General features: G+C 38.0%; 1 protein-coding gene across 4 annotated transcripts in view; it reads left to right on the forward strand.

The window, feature by feature from the left end:
• Positions 1-25,106, forward strand: part of LOC138175830 (CUGBP Elav-like family member 2) — a 696,702-nt gene that overhangs the window by 182,206 nt on the left and 489,390 nt on the right. For all 4 annotated transcript variants that reach the window (XM_069106367.1, XM_069106368.1, XM_069106336.1 and 1 more), the window contains exon 2: positions 16,208-16,243. Coding sequence is in view for 2 of the 4 variants with exons in the window: in XM_069106336.1 (XP_068962437.1) it covers positions 16,208-16,243 (36 nt within the window). In the remaining 2 variants the exon portion in view is untranslated. The remainder of the gene's footprint in view (positions 1-16,207; positions 16,244-25,106) is intronic.

Consider the following 25,106-nt stretch of genomic DNA (forward strand, 5'->3'; position numbering starts at 1 on the left):
GAGAGAGAGAGAGAGAGAGAGAGAGAGAGAGAGGGAGAGAGAGGGAGTAGAAGGAAGAAGAGGAGGAAGACGACAACGACAAGGAATAGAGGAGAAAGAACTTTAACAAAACTAACCAATACATCAATATGTGTATGTGGGGTTTCCTAAACCCATAATGCCCCATCTCTGGATTCTAATCCTGACTCTCATACCCACTCTGTGTGGGGCAAGTCTTCACCTCTAAGTCTGTTTTCCCCATCTGAAAAAAGAAGCGGTTAAACCAGATAGTTTCTTAGCTTCATCGAAGTCTTGATTTTCCTTGTGTGTTTCTACATGAATATACATAGCAAGGATCATCCAACAACCTAGAAGGGTCTATAGGTGCTGCCTCTCCAGAGTAACTACTACAAATGTGTTCCCAATTCCAGGGGGTAAAAAAGGAGGTTTCTCTCTGATGATCATGGCTATTAATTATGAAATAGGGCTTTGTATTTCTACCTTTACCCCCAGATGTTGAACTTAACATAGGACAGACATAGCAAAGGGCAGTAGATTAGAGAACTAAAAAAAAAGTCGGCCTTTTTTTAAAGGTCAAATAGTTCAGACACATATCCCTATGATTCCTTGACCATCACATCTATGTACATTCTATGGTTTGTTTCTCTTATCACAGATTGTCATGGAGGTAGCTTCTTCAACCCACCAGTTCTTCATTTCAGCTATGGCATTCTTGTCACTTGCTATATTGGAAAGAAGAACTGGGTCCATTAGGATGACAAAGAAATGGCACATTGATTTGCAGAAATAGCATAACCACAGTCTTTTATAGACTCTAAAGCTCCCTGTCTGACATCATGTAAACTTGTAGAGGAATGCTGTCTATTTTCTGGGCTGGGGGGAAGGCGTAGTGATAACTTGCAGGTGGCCCTGGGGGTGGGGGTGTGTGGGTGGTATCCAGTCATGCTATTTTGGAGAAGGGTACCCCTTCAAATCACTTCATTTTAAAACAGCTGGCTCACCCTTCTTGCTGTGTTAACACATAGACAGTTGAATACTATGTAATAAAATATTATTTCAGGCCTATGTCTGTAATTACATTTAATAATCAGCCTTCACAGTCCAGTAACATTGGATGTGGGAATCTCTATAAAACTATGATAAATAGCTCTTTGAAGAATGGTTCTATTTGAAGAAGCTTTAGAGCTCTCTGAGAGGTTTGCCATTTTCTTAGGGCAGCTTTAAAACCTTCTCCTATGCCTTGCACATCCCCCCCCCCAAAAAAAACAAACTTTGCCCTACACCTTGCCTAGCTCTCCTTGCCCCACACCCTTCCCTTTCCAATCTATGAATGTTCTTGGGTAAATGAAGCCTAATGTGTAATTTCTAGCACTGGCATAGTCCTCCAAGGCTGGTTACGTTTGCCATTGCTAAAATCTAAATAAGTGAGTTTTAATGAAAAGGAATACTTGCTGATGGCTGATTGAGGTACTTAGTAATTCATGGTATTTAGCTGTGTTGGAATCCCAAAGCTTAAATGGTTTGATGATTAATAGAGATACCTGAGTACGTATTGAAGCCTACCCACTCTGTTAATGGCTCTGGCTATGTCGAGGACAGAGTACCCTCTCAGGTGGAGTTCCAAGAGGAGAGATGTGTCAGGATGACATTTCTGAAAGAAGAAACAACATAAAAAGGCTTTCAGAAATACCGAAAGGACAACAGCAGCATTTAACACCAGCCTTCCTTAAGTACTCCAGGCAGGGGCCAGGTTGATATTTTGCAGTGTTGATTAGAAAAAACCTTTGATAGTTTTATTTCTAAGACACTTGAGCTCTAGAGCCCACTTTTATAAGAGGAAGGCTAAAATAACATGAGTAAAGCTTAAACCAAATAAAAATCTCCTAAAGGGCAAGCAGTTGAATTCCACCAAGGACAATGAGAATCACTGGTAAGTAGGTGGAAGCTGTGGATGGAGCACTTGGGCCTAGAGTCAGGAAGACTTAAGCTCAAATCTAGCCTCAGATCTTGGTTCTGTCATTTAACCTCTGTCTGCCTCAGTTTCCTCAACTGTAAAAGGAGGGTAATAGTAGCACCTACCTCCCAAGTTGTTGTGAAAATTATATGAGATAATGTTTGCAAAAGCCTTTAGCCCAGTACCTGGCACAAAGTAGCCACTTATTAGGTCTTTATTCCCTTCCTCTCCTCCTCCTTAAGAAGTGGGTCTGTGATGGCAATTGTGAAGGTCCAGGGCTTTGCTAATGGTAGAGGGTCATTTGCGTATGGATTTGTGACTTCTTTAGTGAAGGATACTCCCTGGTCAGGAATCTCTACAAGTAAACAAGGACTATTGTTCTGCAATCTGTAGGCCTGGAGAATTAAAGATCTACAATACTGTGAGCTTTTAAGGTACTGTCCAGGCTCCCACGGTTCATCTATGTCAGAGGTAGAGCTTAAACCCAGACAGCCCTTCTTCAAAGTCAGCTGTCTATCCATGACTCCACGCTGATTTTTGAGGGGTTGCTTGAGGTAAGAGCAAGTCTATTCATGCCTGAATTTAAGCTGTGAGACCCCAATCTTGAGCTTGTGAAGGGCTGGCTCTGACAACAAGACTTATTTTTTGAGGTTCTCTTTATCATATTTGGATTCACCTCTGCAAGATGTGAAGTCTCCCTTGCCTAAGACTGCTTACTTCATTCATTCATTCAACAAATATTAATTAAATGCTTATTAGGTCTAGAGTACTCTTCTCCCCCTTCTCCATAGCTACAACAGCATCCCTGCTTTCATGAAGCTTACTATCTACTAGAGGGTATGTGACATATACAAATAATTTAATTTAGTGCTTGAAGGATCTAGTATTTCAATCATCAATCAACAAGCATTTATTAAGCACCTGTGATATATTAGGTTCTGTGCTAGGGGGGGTGGTGATACAAATATGGAGTGAAAGAATCCTTGCCCCTGAGAAGACTACATTCCACTAGCTTAGCAATTTTCCCTGCCCTTATGGACAGATACTCCTTTGAAAACCGTTCTCTGTTAGGTGTAATTTCCAGCTGCTACCTCACAAGCCAGGGAAGTTGGGGGCTAGGACATCAGTGGGGCCAGAAGGATGGCAGGGGAAGCATTAACTTCAGGAACCCCAAAACACCAGTATTCCACATTCCATTTAACATTTGGAAATGTAACTTCTCCAAGTTCCTTTGTTGTATGAGTTCTGTGGGATGGGAAGAAGAATTTCTGTGTTTAATGAGAGAGCGAGCCAATTCTCTCTATACTCTCTCCCTTGGTGCCTTCATGGCTCCCATAGGTTCAGTTATCCTCACTACACAGATAGCTCCTAGATGTATATATCCAGCTGTAGACTCTCTCCTGAGCTCCATTCCCATATTACAAGCTGCCTATTAGACATATCCAACTGGATGTCCCAGTTGTTGTTGTTCAGTCGTTTTAATCATGCCCAGCTCTTCATGACCCCTTTTGGAATTTTCTTGGCAAAGATTCTGGAGTGGTTTGCCATTTCCTTCTCCAGCTCATTTTACAGATAAGGAAACTGAGGAAAATAGGGCTAAGTGACTTGCCCAGGGTCACATAGCTAGTGTCTGAGGCTAGATTTGAACTCAGGAAGATGAGTCTTTCTAACTCCAGGTCTAGTACTCTATGCACTGTACCACCTAGCTTCCCCAGGGCCATCTCAAATTCAACATGTCCAAAAGAGAACAAATCATCTTTCCCCCAAAATCTATCCTTCTTCTAAACTTCACTATTAGGATTGAAGATGCTACCATCCATCTAGTCTCCCACGTTCACAAGTTTGCCATTATCAATTCTCTGTTCTCACTCATCTCACATATTTTATCATGTCATCTAATACTGTCATTTCTATCCCCCAAAACCACCTCTCACAAATGTATCCTTCCCTCCAGTCACCTGACAACCACCCTAACTTGGGACTTCATCACCTCTTACCAGTACCATTGCAAAAACCTCGTTTTTAGTCTCTCTGCCTTGTCTCTCCCCACTCCAACCCATCCTCTATAGTGATTTTCCTAAAGTGTAAGTCTGACCAGGTCACTCACTCCCTTCCCCAAGTCAGTCTAGTCCAGTGACTCTCTACCATCACTAGGACTAAATACAAAATACTCTTATCATTTAAACTTTTTCCCGACTTAGCCACTTCTTACCTTTCAAGTCTGTCCACATAGTATTCCCCTCTACTATCTCTGTCTAGCCATACTGGCCTACATTTTCCTCACACAGCATGTTCCATTTCTCTACTCTATCACTTTGCTTTGAATAGACCCTCCTTGCCTGAAATGTTCTCATTTATCACCCTCATATTTTGGGATCCTGATTTTCTTTAAGACTCAGCTCATGCAGTGCCTTTCCTGATACTGCCTTCCCCTCCAGGGTTACCTTGTACAGTATTTTATTTGTGTATCTTTTATATACCTATATTGTATATTTGTATAGACACTTATGTACAAATTTCCTACTCCATTTGAATTTTGAGGACAGGGACTTTATGACTTTTCTCTTTTTACTCCCATAATGCACTTAGCACAATGCTTGGCACATAGTAGGCACTCAACAAGCATTTATTGATTGGTTGATTGAACTATAGTATGAATTCCACTGAGATGACGCATTATAAATATACATGGGTCAAACTCAAATAATGTTCCTTTCTCAGCATTCCAGGAATAAGACTAGAGAAATCAATTGGTGGGGATACTTGGGGTTGAGGATTATGAGACCATGAAACAACAGAACATCAGCAGAGCAAGGACTCAGTGTCATTGCTGATGAATTTTTAAAGTACCAGAAGGTAGGATCTAGAATGAGTATAAGGACAAATAGGGAAAATTAAGTCAAAGGATAGGAAGAGGAGAAAGGACTAGATGTGACGGGACTAGAAAGTCAAGACATGGTTAAAGACCATGTTAGTTGATTAAAGGGAGTGGGAGAGGTCCCTGATTAGGAGTTTGTGAGTCAAGAGCAATCTGAGAGTTCCAGACAGGGTAGAGGGTATCTAGCTCTGGGAGAGGACAAAATCTAGCGTGATGGTTTCCAAGCTGGCATGAAGCAAGGTAGAAAGGAAGGTCAGTATAGTCAAGAGGGTTGAGAACTTATGATGCCAGAGTAACAGAAGAGGAATCTGCCTTAATGTTGACGTCTGCAAGAGTTCTGGCAATCTTATGGTGGAGAAGAAGACCATGAACATATATTAAAATAACTGAGGGAACTCAAAGGTTGAACAGGAGGTCCATAGAGGCAGCAATAAGGATGAAGAAAGGGTGGTTACAGTTTTCTAGGAGAGCTGGTGAAGTTGATTTGTAGGCTGACTACTCAGTATAATCATCAGTTCTAAATTCATCTCTCACCTTTTTCCTTAATTTACATTTCCAATCCATCCACATTTGTTTCAGCTCTCATCTTTTATTTTGAAGACTATTATAATAACTTTATAATTGATCTTCCTGATTCCAGTCTATCCTTTCTCCAACCTTTCCTTTACTTCTAATACCTGTGTGATTCATGTGTTCCAATGCATCCCCTTGATGAACTCTACATTCAAACCAAGTCCCACTGTTCTCATCATGCCCTTTCTCAGTTTTAGAGACTGTCTATTGTGGTGGACAGTGTCTTAGATCTAGGTTCAAATCCTGACTCTTTTACTTGATAGCTTTCTGACCCTAGAACAAATCATTTAACTCTTTTTGGCCTCGATATCCTTATCTACAAAATGAAGGGGTTGTACTATTTAGCCTTTACACGTCCCTTCCAGCTCTAACGCCATGATCTATCCCTGTACTCTTGTTCAAAAACTGCCCTCTACATGGCATGGACTCCCATCCCTTCCTATTGAAGTTCCTCTCTTTCTTCAAAGTATAACTCAAATACTGCCACCTCTTTGAAGTCTTTCCAGACTCTCCAGCTCCTTGACTGAAAATGATTTCTCCTTTTTCAACTTTTTTATGATATTTTGCCTCAAACTTTACATTTGCATTTATCATATTATCCCTTGTGTTGTAGTCTTTTGTGTTCATTCCCTTCCCCCTATTTCTCTTATTAGATTGGAGCACGTTGAGAACAGGTTCTGTATTGGATATAAATCGTGTATGCATTTCCAGCACCTAGCATGGTGCCTTACGTGAAGTACATACTTATTAAATGTTAAATTGAAGTATTGTGTATTTGTTGACATGAAAAACAATCCAGTCAAGTCAGCTAGCTTTTATTGAACACCTACTATGTGCCAGGTATGGTACCAAGCTCTAGAGAGACAACGAAAGACTAAAACAGTCCTTGTTACCAAGGACCTCATAATCTAATGGAAGACATTACATACAAGCAACTGTAGATAGATACATAGATATAGATGTTTATAAAGATATAGATAGCGCTCTCTATACACAAATGTGTGCATTTCTATATGTATATATGTGTGTATATATATTGTGAACAACTATATATGTGTTATACAACTATATATCATGCAAAATACTATATATAACTGTGCCTATATAGCTATCTATACAACTATATATAAATATAATACATAAACACAATTATGTATATACAACTACACACATGCATGTGTATTTATATGTGTGCATACACATACATACATACAATAGTCTCAGTGGCAAGACACTACCTTTAAGGGGGACCAGAAAAGGCTCTTGAAGAAGGTGGGATTTTCAGCTAAGACTTGTATGAAGACAGGAAACAGGCAAAGATAAGGAAGGAGAGAATTCTGGGTTTGAGGAGGAGCCAGTGGAAGTGGAGTGAGAAATAGGGTGTCTTGTATGAGAAACAGCAAAGAGAACTGTCGCTAGATCGTGGAGTACCTGGGAGGGGAGATGAAGGGGGAATATCTAGTGTAAGAAGAAGCCAGAATAAGAGTACTAGTCACAAGGGTCAGAGCGGGGGCAGGTTATGAAAGGTTTTAAAAGCCAAACAGAGGATTTTATAAGTGATCCTGGAGGTAACAGGGAACCGTTGGAGCTGATTGAATGGGGAGACTGATCTGGCCAGACCTGTACTTTAGTAAGATCCCTTTGATACCTGACTAGAGTAGAGAAAAACTTGAGGCAGGGAGGCCAGTATGCAGGCTACAAGAGATGGTGCCATAGGAGAGGAAGGGACATATAAGAGAAATATTGTGAAGGTAGGATAGATAGGACTTGGCAAGGTATATACATGCATATGTGTGTGCATATATGTATGTGTGCACGTGCATGCATGTGAGTACATGAATATGTGTATTGTATGTGTGTGTGCGTGTGCATGTGCATTTATGCATGAGAGTGAGGAGTTGAGAATGACACCAGCTTGTGAGCCTGGGTTATTGGGAGGTTTCTGGTGTCCTTGACAGTAACATGGAAGTTAGGAAGGGGGGAATGTTTGGAAGGAAAATGATCAAATGTATTTATGTATATTTGGGGCAGGGAGGAGGGGTCCAAACCTGTCATTTCATTAATAGAGAAAACTGCTAGTATGGAAACTCCCTCCACTGATTCAAATCACCAGTCTGAATTTTTTGAGAGTATTTCCTCATCTGGAAGTTCCCTATTGTAATAAAATGACAGATCCGGTTCCAGTACTTACATTCCCTATCCCAGGGGTGAGGAACCTATGGCCTCGAGGTCACATGTGGCCCTCTCGGTCCTCAAGTGCTGCCCTTTGACTGAATCCAAACTTCACAGAACAAATCCACTTAATAAAAAGATGTGTTCTGTAAAACTTGAAGTCAGTTAAAAGGTTGCACCCAAGGACCTAGAAAGCCACATGTGACTTCAGGGCCACAAGTTCCCTACCCCTGCCCTATCCTCTAAGTATGTATCAGAAGCAGTATTTGAACACAGGCCTTTCTAGCTCCAAGCATAGTCCTCTCTCCAGTATTCCAGTCTACTGGTATTAGTAGATGTCAAAGATTTATAAATTCAAATTTTTAACATATGTGCATATTTTTTGGTAATAAAACTATATAGATGGGAAAAGTGAAGATATAATTTAATATGAAAAAGAAAAAAAATTAGTAAGGGCTGGAATAAAGTCAGTGAAGGATGGTGAAGGATTAAGTAGGGGAAAAAAAAACAGGGTTGTAAGGGAGCAATGATGCCCCAGGCTCACCTTTCTAGAGAACTGTTTTTTATCAAAGTGTTTTAAACTCCAAAAAAGCTAAAGTTCACTGTATAAGAAAAATATAACTATCCTGAAGTAGCATATTGATTAGTAACAATACATTTTATCATCTTCTCTGTATAGTATTATAGATTTATTAGAAATAGGTTCAGCTCTGAGGCCTACCATTTGCCAGTGTTGGACAAAAGGAAAATCATTAAATTAAAACAAATTCTGCCTGACTAGTGTTTTCACCCTGAATTAAAAACATGGAACAACTTATTCTTTCACAGTGTATCATATCACTCAAAGGGCAGGTAATGAAGATGAAAAGCATTTTAACGCTTCTTTTGAGTCTTTGCACTTTCATAAAAATCCAGAGGTATATACTTAGGCAAACTCTGTAGGTCTTAAAAAATATTTATCACAATGACACACGATTAGCATGTCAGCTCATGTCCTGTTTTATCATTGTCAGCTAAATTTGGAGCGTGGCAAGCTGCACCGAAATAGATTATGTGCACTTGCTTCAACACTTCCTAAAAAAAGAAGTGTTTGCATAGCTCAGGAGTTGTGAGGAAGAGCAGACAGAGGGGAAGGGTTTTATTTCAGACACACGATAAAAGCCGCTTATCCCTTTTGTGCATTAGTCTGTTTCCCATACATTTTGAATTAAAGGTATTGTTTGATTAAAGGATCCCTAAAAATTTTATGGAGAATCTATGTAAATACATATATGGAGGTCTATTTCCAAAATATACTTTTTTTTCTTCTTTAATTAAAATTTCTAGAACATTTAACATTTTTCAAGAGCTTCACTACAGAGAGCAGCAAAACATTATCTCACCTGATCCTCATAACTACTCCCTCTGCAAGTTACATGCTGCAAGTGTTATTATTATCTCTATTTTATAAGATAAGGAAATTGACACCCAGAGATATTAAGTAACTTTCCCAAAGAAACACAGCCAGTAAAAGTACATGGTAGGTTTTTGTCTGACTCAAGGCCACTTTTTGCTATACATAGTATAGCTACCTCCCTTATGACATCCTTGAGTCAAAATGTAACTTTATAACACTTTGGGAGACTGAGGTCCCAAGAGAAAAAAAAAAAGCTACTCAAGGTCAATGAGCAAATTCATGGCACAATGATAATGATGACTCCACATTTCCTAATATTTTAAATTTTTTCTTGGTTACTGAACTACTTTTCCTCTTTTAGAATTTTTTAAAATGCATTCATCCTTTCAGTTGCTAATGAATTAGGCGACCTGGGTACTGACTGATAGTTAAGCAGAGAAAGGAAAAAGAAAAAAAAAAAGCATCTTTGCACCTAGAATATGACCATGTCTCCAACCATTAAAAATAAATTGAATTGAATTGAATTAACCTTGTAGGACATAGAAAATATATAACAACTGTTAGTTGACAAAGTAACTCTCCCAATGCCTGGAACATGCTTGCTGAATTGAATTGAATAGGAAGTGATTCTCACTGTGAAGTCCAACACAGGGTCATCTTTGAGAAAGAAGGGAAGGGGGACAGATTGGTCATGTCTGGCAAACACAAGCAGTTATTTTGCTTCATCAAATTGCACATTTTAAGGGCCTTGATAATCCCAAAGTGGGATTTATTCATTAATGCTTGCAAATAATTTGTGTTCCCTTTAAAGAGTCAGACCTTACCTGGAGAGATCTACTTGTCTTTTCTTTCTTTTCCTATCTTTAACAAATAAACCCATTAGATTTCAGATCTTCAGACCATAGGATCAAAGGTCTAGAGCTAGACAGGACTTTAGCTCAAAAAAATGGAGGGAATTGAGACCCAAGGAGTTACATGACATGCCTAAAGTGACAGGTCATTAGCAACAGAGGTAGACTTTTGAACCGACTGGCCCCAGAGCCAGTATAACTTATTTCCTTCCTCATAAACACCATCTTCTTCATAGAAAACACATTTTATAACCAAAGGATTTTTTTAAACATGTAAAATGACCAGGAGAAATCAAATTCTAATTTAGAACTAACCCCAATGCATTCACATATTCATTCATTTAATGACTATCCTTTGGATACCTAATTCCTATTCATCTTCAAACCTTTATGCTCTAATCTCTGCCTCTGACCCTTAGCTTATGTTCCCACTCTGAGACTCTGGGCATCTGATTGGTAAATATTCACTTTATCATACATGCACCCAGACTCACCCCTACCATGCTATTTCCCAGTCATCTCTGTGCTTTGAAGATTACTCCATACATAGCCTCCTCTCTCCTGTCTCCTGCTTTCCAGCTCTTTCTCTGGCAATAATAATCAAATCAGCCCTACTGTTACTAGAAAGGACATGCCAAGCAATTATCCTGTGATTCTAATCACCATCTCCCTTCTCTTTCTAAAACTGTTTTCTGGGCATCATCCCCCTCTCCAACTATCACTCCACTTTATGTATTGTCTTCCCCTTTTAGAATAAAAGCTTCTTGAGGGCAAGGACTGTTTGGCTTACTCATATTTATATACAGCACTTAACATACTGTTTAATATATAGCATGCCCTTAATAAACACTCTTTCATTTATTCATTCATAGCACTGTACTAGGCACTGTGAAGACATAGGTGTAGAACTATAAGGGATCTGAGTGACCATCTAGTCCAATACCATAACTTTACAGATAAACTGAGGTCCAGAAAAGTTAAGTGATTTTGTTGGGAGTCACATAGTTTGTAAGTGTCTGAGCTAGGATTTGAACCCTATTGTTCTATTGTTGTTCAGTCATATCTAACCTTTCATGACCCCATTTGGGGTCTTCTTGTCAAAGATGCTGAAGTGGTTTGCCATTTCCTTCTCCAGCTCATTTGACAGATGAGGAAACTGAGACAAACAGGGTTGAGTGACTTGCCCAGGGTCACACAGCTAATAGGTTGAGGCTGCATTTAGACTCTTGAAGATGAATTTTCCTTACTCCAGGCCTGGCGCAATATCTACTGTGCCACCTAGCTGCCTAGGTTCTTCCTGACTCCAAGCCTAACACCCTTTACCCTGCTGCCTCTTAAAGGGCAATTTGGAAGTCACCATAGTCAATCTTTATTTTACAGACAAGGAAATTGTGACACAGAGAAACTTAACTAACTTGTCCAAAGTCACAGAGATAGTTGTGAAAGAACCAGGGACATGAACCCAGATTTCTCATTCCAAATCTCTTACCTTCAAAGACAATATCATAGTCTAGCCAGGAGCACAAGAAACACATGAAAAGTTAAATAACAGCATGACAGCAATAACAAAGATGTTATGAAGCAGTATATATGGAATGAATAGCCTAGATGGTAAGTGCTTTAGGAGTTAAAAGGAAGTTGAGATCTCTGAGGACAAGTCCGTCAAGTAAGGTTTCTTGAAGAACTCAAGCTTGCTCTTGAACTGATCCTTGAAGGATAAGCTTCTCTTCTGACTCTTCATTTCTAATTTGATCTCATTTAGAACTGGCAAGACAAGCGAAGGGATGCTAATCTAAAGAGTTTTTCGTCATTCCCCAGAAAGGCTTTGTTTAGCCTGCCTGCCTACCTTGCCTTAGAATCTGTGTTTAACCTTTCCTCCTCCTGGGCTTCCCTGTTCCCAGCCTCATCATGAAGACCCCATCTCTACAGGTGGCAAAATACTCCAGATTAGCACAAAACCTTCTCAGGTCATTTCCAAAATCTTACCCTGGTTATTTCTTACTAATGTGATATTGAACCATTTATTGCTTAATGTCCTTCATTGTCATTTGAATCATCAGAAAGTGATTTCTGTAATTACTGGTATTAGGAAGTTATTGCAATGAAATGGGCAACCAGTAACACTACAAAAAAGGGATTTAGATTTTGTGTTTAAAGCTATAACCATAAATTTCAGGTGAGAGTAGCTATAAACATGAAGAAATCCTCCCTGATGAGCAAGATCTTTGAATGTTTCTTTGAAAGAATATGTGTGGTTTTGTTAGATATTTTTAAAATGTCCGAAATGTACTGGCTTTTAAATTTTTTCTCTATAGTAAAAATCCACCGTGGACATTCTTGAAACCTAGTTTTATGCCAAAAAAGTGAGACAAGAGACCCCCAAGAGTAAAATTTGGAAGCGGATTTTATTTTTTCTCCTTGGGACTGCTCAGGGTCAGGCCCAAATCGAACAGCGAATCAGCACAGGCAATGTGCCAGCTTTTAAAGGCTAGCCACAAGGCCAACAGTCAGGGGATGTGTAAGCAGAGACTAAAATCAGTGATTGGACAGTACACATTTTGAAATTTCCATGCCTGCAAGTTTTCCCTAGGCTGGGCTTCTGTGAAGGAGATTTGGTTGGGGAGGGGACAGGGAACCCAGAATGGGGTCATGTACAACACTAGCAGAGTCCTAAAACCAAGAAATGGCATATTTTTAAAAAATAATATTTGCTTAAAGAGTAGCATTTTTTATGTTTATGGAAATCAATTAGCAATTTACATATACATGTGCATTTAAATTCACATACAACTGTATCCAATGTATAGTTTGCACAAGTGATGATATCCTTTTATTTTTCCACTTACCTATGATTCCATAAGTGTAAGGATCCCCTGGCTCCCTCTCTGGAATTTACAATATCAAGAGAGTTGTCTCTGGCACTGAGAAACTAATGACTGGCTCAGGCCAGTATGTCTCTGAGACTGAAGCCAGGACCTGAACCCAGATCTTCCTGATTACAAGGTCAGCTCTCTATCTAGCATGCCTTGAGGCCATACTTTTAAGTCTATTAAATAGTTGTTTTCTTCTCTATCTTTTATTTTCTTAAATAAAATGTATTTTGTTTTCCCACAAGGGGCAATTCCCAACAGACACTCAAAAGAACCTCCCACAAAATTTCACTTCCCCTTGGGGGAAAAAATCTATTCTACTTTTGTGGTTCATAGAATGCTAACAGAAAGGGAGGATATGTGCTTCTTCTCTACATTTTTCTTTAAAATTTTTAATTTTTTTCTATGAGCAAATATGTATTTTTTCTCCCTCTTTCCTTTTTCCCTCCCCATTGAAACCAAGAAGAAAAACAAAAATCCTTATACTCAAGGAAAAAATTCCTGCATTGACTCTGTCCAAAAATGTATGTTTCATTCTAGTATAAATAGGATCCATTGAATTTAGCTCAAGTTCTGCCTTTTATTATCTTTATTTACATAATTATAATAATTGTGTGCATTGTTCTTTTCACTCTGAGCAATTCCATACATTTCTTTCCATGTTTCCCCGGACTCTTCATATTTGTTGCATTCCATAGTTTGTTCAGCTAAACTGATTAAACTGTGTCACATGGGAACATATTTAGAGCATATATTTTGTTTCTAGCTTTTTGTTATCATAAATGGTGATGTTATAGATCTTTATATGCCTATGAGTTTTTTTTCTTACTGTCAAGCTTATATGTCAATAGCTATCATATACATATACACCCATGCATCGTACATATATCATACATATGTAACTTTCATATATACATATGCATATAAATTATTTGTGTACAGTTACACATAATATATATGTATATAAAATTTTTCCTTTGATCTAGACCTGTGATTTCATTAGTCATAGAAATTACAAAGATAATGCCCCTACCAGCATAAATCAATCCCTGCTATGTATCTTTCAAGTCTAATAGTGATGGTTCTCAAAATTTATGCTAGGGAGTACTTCTGAATTTCACTAGTTGTGTCTCAGATTGTATGGAGTTATAAGCATGTGATCATGCACAAATCACCTGTGTGCTGAGATTTGTCACATCAAAGAATAACACTCTGCTATGAACAAAACAAAACAAAAACCTTAAGAGCCCATCTTAGACTGGATAGGTTATATGGCCAGTATGCTCATGGGACAGCACTTGAGCCCAGGCCATCATGGCTCTTGGCCAGCTCTTTTTGCCATAAGCCATACTGCCTGTACAGCAGTGCCTATGTCTCTTTGTCTATATCTCTATCTACATATATTTTTCTGGAGTTATAATTGTACTTATATAATACTCACATCAAAGTATATGAGAATTTTGGACAATCTAGTGATTCCTCTTACATTATTATTTTCTTGTTTTACTTAAGGGTGTGTGTGTGTGTGTGTGTGTGTGTGTGTGTGTGTGTGTGTGTGTATTTTCTCTTCCCTGTGACTTAGTTGGTATATAAAGCTCCTGCTGAGGAAATCCATTGTATAGAAGTAGTTTTTCTACAATATCATTAATCAACAAACATTTATTAAGCACCTACTAGATTCCAGGCACTATGCTAGGTACTGGAGATAAAAAAATAAAGATGAAAATGTTCCCACTCTCAGGGATGCGATCAGAGGAGAAAACATGGCCATAAACAAGATAATTCAAATAAATAAAACAAATTGTTGAGGAGGCACTAGCGCCTGGGAGGAGAAGTTGGTTGGAAGTTGGTTGGGAGCAGCCAACACAAAGGCATGGAGACTCTTAATTGGGCATTTTAAGTAATGGTAAGAAGGCCTGTTTGATCAAACTGTAGCACAGGGAAAGAAAGAAGTGGATAATAATATGGTCAAGCAGGTGGCAAAAGACTAGAGCCCTGGACCTAAAGTCAGGGAGATCTGAGTCCAAATCTGGCCTTAGACACTTACTAGCTGTGTGATTCTGGGCAGGTCACTTAACTTCTATCCACCTCTGTTTCCTCAACTATAAAATGAGGATGTAATAGAACAGTGTTGTTTTGAGGATCAAATGAGTTAATAATTGTAAAGCCCTTAGCACAGTGCCTGGCACATAACAGGCATTTAACAAATGGTTATTTCCTTCAATCTTTCCTTTCATTCCCTTGCCTTCCTTAATGAAGTTGGAAAGGTAGGTTACACCAAGGTTGTAGAAGGCTTTAAAAGCTAAGTAGAGAAGATTATATTTGATCACAGAGATAGCAGAGCACCATTAGGATTTATTGGAGTTACATACACGGACTTATACTTCAGGAAAATCACTTCTGCAGTTCTATGGAGGATGGATTGAAAAATGGAGAGATTTGAGGTAGGGAAACCAATTAGGAGGCTACTGCAGTAGTTCAGGCAAAAGTGATAAAGATCTGAACCACAGTGAATGAAGAGAAGGGGACAGATCCAAGAGTGGTGGTAGACATGACCATATTAGACAATTGAATTCAGTGTGTGAGGTATGGAATCAAAAATAATGCTGAGGCTGAGAATCTGGGAGATTGGTAGGATTGTGGAGTCCCTGAGAGAAATAGGAATTTTAGAAGAAGAGTAGATTTTGTTAAAAAAAGATAATGAGTTCAATTTGGGACATGTTGAATTTGAGATGCCTATGCGACATTCAGTTTTAAATATCTAATAGGCAGTTTGAGATGCTCAGCTATAACTCAGAGGAGAGACTAGGGCTAAATATATACACTTAAATTTTGTCTGCATAGAAATGATAATTAAATCCATGGGAACTGATGATGTCACCAAGTGAGAGATGATAGAGAGAGAATGGAAGAGGGCAGAGGGCAGTCTCAGAGTCAGGATTATAGTGACAGAAGGGATCTCAAAGACCAATTATTCCAACCCTTCATTTTACAGTTGAGGAAACTGAGCCCCAGGGAGGTTAAAAGACTTGCCTAAGATCACAGACATAATATCAGAGGCAAGATCTGAATCCACATCCTCTTGACTCTAGAATTCTTAGAGAGTTGCCTTGAGTACTGAGAAATAGAATGCCTGGTCATATAGTCAGCATGTATGAGAGGCCAGACTAAAACCCAGGTCTTCCTGACTCCTAGACTGGTTCTCTATATACTCCCACATGCTGCCTTCCTTTACTGAAGAACTTAAAATTATTTTCCAGGACAACAGTTTGTAACTCCACTCTTAGTTAATTAATAGTCTTGTTTGCTCATAACCCTTCTAATAAAGAGTTTTTCCATCTTTGTTAATTTGACTTCTGTGAAGTCATAATTCAGGGTTGTTTTCATTTTAATTTCTCTGATTGATAGTGATCTTCACAGTGTTTCTGGTAGTTGGTGATCCTTTGTATTTCTACCTCTGAAAATTATGTGCTTGCATCCTTTAACCGCTAGTTTTTTCCCTGTCTTTTACAGAGCGACTGCTACCAAGTTATCTGGAACATTATCAAAGTAAGTTAATTGGGTTTGGGGGGGGGTGGGCATTGCTTAAAAGTATGTTTGAATTTTGATATACACTAAAAGGGAATGAACTCTTGGTAGGAGGAGAAATGAATAATGTAAAGATATTTACAATTTAATTTTATGTGAAAAATACATATATAATGTACAATATGTATGTACATATATATGTGTATTATACAAATATTTCAAACACAAAATAACAGCTCATTCAAGTCACTGTGTTCAAACTTACTCCTTTTTCTCTGTGATACATTGATCCATTGATCAAGTCATAATCTTTCTGATTATTTCAGCTTGCTCGGAGGTAAAATGAGAGAAATTAACTAGATTATTTTAAGGTCTCTTTTTAGCTTTAAATCTTTATTCCTATGAACCTAAGTGTGGTTTATAATACTAGTCACCTTATTTTTATGGTAATGCCATATAGTTGTTAATGAATATACATGAATTTTCTTTTTCACAAAAATCAAGGAATTATTTATTATATTATAGTATACTATATTTTATTATATTACATTATTCTAAAATCAATAATCTACAAACCAGTCAGCCCTTATTTCTTGTACATTGTTGCTACCATGCTCAAGTATTTATAGATTTAGGAAAGAATGCTGGCAATCCCCCAAGGAATTTGTAATATAGTTCCAGTGTTAAGCTGACTGTGTTATTGAATTTTTGCTATAGGTGAAATCAATACCTAATAGCAATGTGTCATCAGAAAAAAATATAAATTGTTAATATGTATTAAATAAGATATGATCAAGAGACTCTAGACTGTAATTTGACATCCATTAAAAAGAATTTAGAGACATCTGGTTTAAATGGCAGTGTAAAAAGTCATAGGGGAACCCAGAGCTCCCACTAATACTACAGCAATGACTTTTTGAAAGGCACCTGATTGATGAACAATCAGGCAATGCAAAGAAAAATATCCATAAGCTTATTCATCCAACCCAGGATTACATAAAAAGATATCTATAACTTGTAGACTTAAAGAGTCATCCCACCAGAGACGCCAGTATAAACCCAGGGTGAACTAAGGCTGTAGCAGTGCCTGAACTGGGCAGGTCCTAGATGGGGACAGGACCCTGAATCTCATACGGGGAGTACTGGGAGATGAGAGCATAGCAGATATGCTATAGCAACATCCAGACTAGGGACATCTGACCACAGAGCATTGAATCTTGCCAGCACTCTGAACACAGACACACCAATGGAGTTGGAAGCTGGTGTCAGAAACCCAGTAAAATGAGGTCAGGCCCAAACAGGGCCTGACTGCTCCATCCAAGAGAGCAGAAGATGGCAGAACCTGGCACTAGCACAAAAACTCAAATTAGTAATTGAAGTTGGAGACATGAGTAAACAGAAGAATAAATCAAGTAATATTATAGGTCAAGATGTCCAAGGGAAACCCTGAAGAAAATAACTACTTGGAAACAAAAAGCAGAGCCTCAAAGGAAAAAAAAAATTGTTTGATCAAAGGGTTATAAAATACCTGGAAGAAATGAAGCAAAAGTCCACCTCCAAATAGAGATGTGATGGACTCAGAATTCAGTGTGAGGCATTTTGGGGGAAGGACATGGCCAATGTGGGGATTTGTTTTATTTGATTATTCATGTTTGTGATAAATTTTATTTTTCTTGCTTTATCAATTGTGGGGGGGGTGGAAATGGAGGATGAGGGGAAGGAGAGAATGCAGACCTGAAAATAAAATTAAATTGAATTTTAATTTAAAAAAAAGATATGAAACAATAATATTTTTAAAATCAGATTTCATGTGAAGTAGAAGTTCTAGAGGAAAGAAGTTGAGGAGAATAAATAACTAAGAATAGGAGGTGGCAATTCTTACCCAATGAAAATTGGGTAAGACTCTATGAAAATTAGAGGGGACTAAGTAGAACTCAAAGACTCCCAATAATAAACATAAGAACAAAATCAAAAGTTTATAACTACACATGTCTTTTGACCTAGTGATACCACTAATGATTTTATATCCCAAATAAATAAAATAGGAAAAAGAATCATACATATAAAAATATTCATAGCAGCACTTTGTATGGTGGCAAAGAAATAAAGACTAAGGGGGTGCCCATCCATTGAGAAATTGTTAAATGAATTATGGTACATACGTGAATAAAATGGAATATTATAGAGCTATTAAGAAATGCCAGAAGGGACAAATTCAGAAAAATCTGAGAAGACTTGTATGGAGGTGAGCAGAGTCAGGAACATAATTTATACAATGACCACAATGTAAAGAAAAACAACTCTGAAAGGCTTACAAACTATGATAAAAAATGTTTAACAACTATGATCAATAAAATAACCAACCACAACTTCAATAGAACCTTTGATGGTGTTCCTTTCTCATCTCTGGAAAGAGATGGTAGGCTAGAAGACAATGCGATATACATTTTAGACATAGCAAATGTATGGATTTGCTTTGTTCGACTGTGCTAACTTGTTACAAATGCTGGTTCTTTTGAGGGGGGAGAGAAGGGAGAGAGTAGAGGCAGGAACTTGGTTAATGATTAGTACAATGAAGGATTTTTTTAAATAGACAGAAGAGATCCGAAGGAAGTTCAGAGGGGCAATACGAACAAGAAGGACAAGTTTAGAACTAAAGTGCTGCATTGAGTATATACTTTAAAATAACCAGTTGTACATAATGAGATTCAAGTTTTCATATACAATCATCTTTTTTCTATTTTTATTTGCTTGTGGAAATATTCGTGTTTATTGTGTTTTTAAGTTTGGTATAAAATTTTTAATAAAAATGAAGGTAATATAAAAATAAAATTATAACAATTCAAAAAATTAAAACAGAATTTAGAATTTTTTCATTCAATCAGTCATTCAGCAGACATTTAAATGAGTGTGCAAAACACTGCACTAGGTATTAAGAAGTACATCAAGATCATTAAGATATTCTCTGACCTCAGGAAACTTCCAGTTTGATCATAAAAAATGAAATAGTTTGAAGTATATGTACAGTTCTGTATCTCTCAGGATACTTAATACAGCCCCTTGAACATAACAATCATATAACAGTTATCTTTCCAATGAATAAAAGAAACAAAAGCTAGTAATAAGTAGAAATCAAGATATCCTCTGGAAATGTCAGAATTAAGGGTGAAGAGAAACTGCAAATCTCATTCTATTAAGGAACATAAGCACATTTGATTGTGTTGATTTTTCAAAAGGTAAAGATAAGCTTAATTATGACATAAAAATTAAAATTGCCAAATAATATTCACTGCAATCCAACTATGTAAAGTACTATCAGACTTGGCTTCTTGGATAGCTTCCCCCCAAAACTATACATTTGTTCTGGTTTATATACTCTCACTGAGTTTGTACATTGTCTTCTAACTTGGGAAAAAGTTCACCATGAAGATCCAAACAGCCCTTCATTCACAATGAAAGAGAAAATTGGGTATCTGCCCATGTTTGTGGTGGATAAGTTAATCTTGAAATAATGAAATGGGAAATGACTTCCAAACTTTTATGGACCAGCTAAGGATCAGACCACCTACATGCTGCCAGATAGGATACACATCGTGCTGTAATCATGCAAATGAAAATTACTCAGATATTTGATAAATCTGGTGTGGTACCCTGAAGTGACATTATGTGATGAATATCAGAGCAGCAGCTCAGATTTATTATAGTCCATTTAATACTCAAGGGACTGTGAGCTATTTTGTTGGCTCTAGTGGAAGGTATTTTGGTAATGATGTACTTATTTTTGTGAGAATTATTTGGTGTTTCAAGGTTGAGTCATCATGAAAATATATAATGTTCCCACAGAACTATCTTTATTGTAACTGCTATCTTTTCAATTCATAGCTTAAAAGATGTGAAGAATAATATGACAGCTATTCCTCATTTATGCTTAAAAGCAACCCAAGCCATTCAGCTGCCCTCCTCAGGGGATGGTTTGGGACATCTTCATTTACTAGTATTTCCTTGCTTCACACTAATACAAAAGCAATTGGTTTATTTGATGATGAATATCTCTCTTGGCATCCAACAATATTTCTTTTGATAATGGTTTCATTTGTACCATCTTGTAGAATTCAAATCAGTTTTTTTCTCTTCTTTGTCTCATTCACATTTCTCCAACCTGTCTTTTGGTATCTATAAATGAGCCCTGGAATGCCTTGGTGCTATTTAGAACCAAGCACCTGAAGTTAATTGGTTTGTTGTTGGCTAATGATTAGTGATACATGACACTTAGATCTTTTTATCCTTTTAGTCATAAAAAGAGTACTTACCTCTGGCATCTAAGAAATGGAAAAATCACAGTTCAGGCAACTGCTTCCTAATGACATGTAGCTAGAAAGATAGTGGCATTTTATAGCAGCTTTATGGGTTAGTTTTCATTGACTATGACTGTTTTGAAATTTTGTGAAAGGCCATTCATAAATATTGAACAGGAATAGAGTATTTCAACTTTAATTGCCTTTCATGGCATTAATTTAACCTAGCTGGCCACCAGTTGATAATATACTGTAAAATTGTACAAATCATGGCACAGCTTAGTTTGTCTTGGTAGTTAAAAAAAATCTTTAAAGCTTAAATGAGATATGCACATGAAGTGATTGAGCAAGCTCCAGGTTTGTTTTTCATTGCTAATGATAACCTAAATATGTTTTTTTGAATTCTTGCCATCGCCGAAATTAAAGCCTAGTGATAATAAGACACCAGAAAAAAATTAGATTATATGAGCATCATGCACTAAGCATTGTAATTGTATTATAAATATTAAAGCCAATGATCTTGTCTAGATTAAAACAAATGTTTAAACTGGCATCATGGAGTACTGGTGCTATTCTCTTACTCTGAAAGTCATCGTAAAATGGGAGTTATCACTCTAGCTATCTGTGGAAAGTGATTATTTCCTATTGTCTTCCTATTATTTCCTATTTCACTCCTTGTGCTCACTCTGCTTGAGGCCACTTCATCTTTTTCTATGTGTTTACATTAAAGCATGCATTGTAAGTTTGCTCTCTATACCTGATAATATTTTCTTCTGTTTAAGAGAAGGTATTTTAATTCAATTGAAATGAAACTCCAAATATCCAGGAGAATGGAAATGATGGGTAATTGTGTTAATTGGGGGGAGGTTTTAGTATAAATGATGGCTAGCCAGAATCAAAGCTGTATTTCTAATAGCAGGGTAAAGGAGGGCCTACAGTTAAGATCAACCTAAGTTTTGATTATTTTAACAGGTACAGAGTCTCAAAAGGCAGGATCATATTCATTCTATTTTAATATCACTCAATATAACTTATCGAAGAATAGATAGTCCTAAAGTTTAATGCTTTAAGAAAGTCCAGAATTATTATAAATACTAAAGTTCCTATCAAAAAATCAATAAATTAAGCCTTTACTACAAGTGTACTATGTGTCAGGCTAGGTATTGGGGTTATAATACCAAGAATAAAACAATCTCAACTTACAGTGAGCTTCCATTCTAATAGGAGAGAAAAGTACAAACAGAAATATATACATCATACACATAAAACTAATAAATTCATACAGCATCTATATACACATGCACAAAACAGTTAATTATGAGGTAGTTTGGGAGGGAGGGGGGATCAGGTGGGGCTTCATTCAGAAGATTGTCTGAGCTGCATCTTAAAGGAAGGGAAGTGCTCTTTGAAGGTAAGGAGGAGAGCATTCCAGCCAAAGAGAATGCTCTGAGAGATGTATTTGTGCAATGGCCAGAAGGCCAGTGCCACTACATTGAAGAGTATGTAATGGGGAGTAAGGTGTGAGAAGACTCAAAAAGTAGGAGGGGACTAGCTTATGAAGGACTTTGAATATCAAACTGAGCATTTTTTATTTGCTCCTGAAGGCAATAAGAAGCCATTGAATTTTATTGAGTGGGAGGTGGGTAGAGGGTTGACATGGATTGGATCTACATTTTGGGAAAATCACTTTAGTGAACTGAGGTAATAGCTGTGTGAATGAAGAGAAGGGATTGGATGTGAGAGATGTATGTTGTGAAGGTAGAAATAGCAGTATTTGCCAGCTGACTGGATATGTGGGATGAGAGAGAGGGTGAAGTCCAGGATTATGGCAAGATTTTGTTGTTCATTTGTTTCAGTCATGTCCAACTCTTCATGACCCCACTTAGGGTTTTCTTGGCTACAGTGGTTTGCCATTTCCTTCTTAAGTTCATTTTATAGATGAGGAACTGAGGCAAAAAGGGTTAAATAACTTGCCCAGGGTGACAGAGCTAGTAAGTGTCTGAGGGTAGATTTGAGCTCACAAAGATGAGTCTGCCTAACTCCAGGCCCAATGCTCTAACCACTGTGCAGTCCAGTGCTCTAACCACTGTGCAACTGTATCAGCAATGCCATATTCACAATGCCTATGGAAATTACAGATATGCTGATATAATTATCCATCACAAAATAAATCAGGCTTGCTATATGGGGGAATAAGCTAGAAATTTTGTTAAAATACCAAAAGACTAAGTCCCAAAACCAGAAAGTGAAAGCCATCAGAGTAGTTATGAAATTGGCACAGGTAGATAAAGTAGAAAGCACCCACATTCTCAAGCCTTTAAAACAGAACAGGCTACCTCAGGCAAAGGTCCTCCTCTCCCCACTCACAGCAACCACCCAGCGTCCAGGAAGTGTGCTCCCAGCAGCTCCGGCCCCTGGTCAGCAGGAGTCCTTAGCAGAAATTCTGGCTGACTCAAAAAGGGCTTCGCGCTGCTGCCGCAGCTGCCTCTGCTGCTGCTGCCGCCATTGCAGCCACTGCTAGCCACCGTAGGAACTCTAGCTTGGCTTCTGCTTCCTCTTGCTCTGCCCCTTCCTGCTACGTCAGCAAGTCCAATGGGGCATGGAAGATCTTTAAATCCCATAACCCTTACAGCAACCCAGTTGTCATATATCAAGATTACAAAGCAAAAATGCTAGAAAGATGGTGGTGCTTTCTACAGAAATAAGGAAGTTTAAAAGAGGAGGACATTTCAGGGAAATGAAACAGATCAATTTGACATATTGAGTGTAAGATATCTCCCTGATATCTAGTTTGAAATGTCCAGTAGGCAACTGATGATGGGCTGAAGTTCATGGAAAAGACGGGTGCTGGAAATGTAGTGAGAGTCTTCTGTCTTAAACACATGGGAGCTAATGAAGTTATCAAGAGAGAGTGTAGTGGGAGAATCAGAGAGGACCTAGGACAAAATCTTGGGGAATGGCCCCTGTTAGGAGGAGTGACTTGGATGATGAGCTATCAGAGGAGATTGAAAATGAGCAGTCAGGGGCATCCAGGTAGCACAACGAGTAAGAGCACTGGCTCCAGTGTCAGGATGACCTGGTGATCGAGTCCCAGGCTCAGACACTTAGCACCCACCCAGAAACACCTGGCTGTGTAACCTTGAGCAAGTTACTTAACCCCAATTGCTTAGGGGCGGCCAGGTGGCTCAGTGAGTAAGAGCTCCGGCTCCAGTGTCAGGATGACCTGGATCAAATCCAGGCTCAGATACTCAGCACCACACCCAGAAATAATAACTGGCCGTGTAACCTTGAGCAAGTTACTTAACCTGGATTGCTTTAAAAAAAAAAAAAGGAAGAAAATGAGCAGTCAGACAGATGGGAGAAAGTAATAGAAAACCAGGAGAGAGTAATGGCACCAAAACCCAGAGAGGAGAGAGTATCCAGGGGCAGAAGGTGGTCAATAGGTTTCAAATGCAGTAAATAGGTCAAGAAGGGGAAGACCATCAGATTTGACAATGAAGAGATCTTTTGTTACCTTGGAGAGGGTAGTTTTGGTAGAGTGATATTGTTGAAGACCAGAATCAAACAGGTAGAGGAATGAGAGGAAAGAGAATAGAAGCAATGAATATAAACAACTTTTTCAAGGAGTCTGACTGAGAAAGAGAGTAAGAGTAAAATGATAGTTTGCAGAGATGGAAGGATCTGGTGAAGTGTTTTTTGTGTGTTCGTATGCGGATTTTTGTTTTGTTTTCAGGACAGAGATCTGAACTGCTTAGTTTGTGTGACTAACTCATTTTATGACATTTTATGTGCATATTTCATTATATGATAATCTCATCTGGAATTCAGGTATTAAGAATTTAATTTACTTGGTTTTAATTATTAGGAAAGAGCAGCTAGGTGGCACAGTGAATAGAGTGCTGGGCCTGGAGTCAGGAAGATTCATCTTCCTGAATTTAAATCTGGCTCCAAAATACTAGCTGTGTGACCCTGGACAAGTCATTTAACCCTGTTTGCCTCAGTTTCCTCAACTGCAAAATGAGCTGGAGAAGGAAATGGCAAACTACTTTAGTATCTGTGCCAAGAAAACCCCAAATGGGGTCACAAAGACTCAGACAAGACTGAAAAACAACTGAACAACAAATTATTAGGAAATTTTAAATCAACAAAAGGCAATTACTGGCAGGGACAAAAGACTCCATCCGGCTGGGTACCTGCCTTGGTTAAAGACTTCGCTAAGCCAAATGACAAGAAGCCCATTACTGTTTATGCCTCTTCTGCTACAGTTTAACAACAAAAGCAGGTGGTAAAGAGAGAAGAAATAGAGGCAAGGGAATCAGGATTAACTTTAAAAACAAAACTCATATTACTACTGCATTTATTCCTTCCTTTGTTTTCTCATCTTTCTTCTGTCAATGCTTCTCTTACCCAACCCTCCAGTGCCCAATAACATTGATGATTTTTTTTCTGGAGAACACATTTTTCATTTTATAATGGGTGTCAGCAGCAAAATATAATTCAATATAAGTTATTCTGTTTTCTAGCCACCTCTTTAGGGACACCATCTATCTGTATATCAATACCTAAATAAATGAAAATTGTTGTTTTTA

Source organism: Petaurus breviceps, unplaced genomic scaffold (genome assembly GCF_028583685.1).
Source record: "Petaurus breviceps papuanus isolate PSGF00001 unplaced genomic scaffold, PetGlider_PUasm1.0 79, whole genome shotgun sequence".
Taxonomy (NCBI): Eukaryota; Metazoa; Chordata; class Mammalia; order Diprotodontia; family Petauridae; genus Petaurus; species Petaurus breviceps.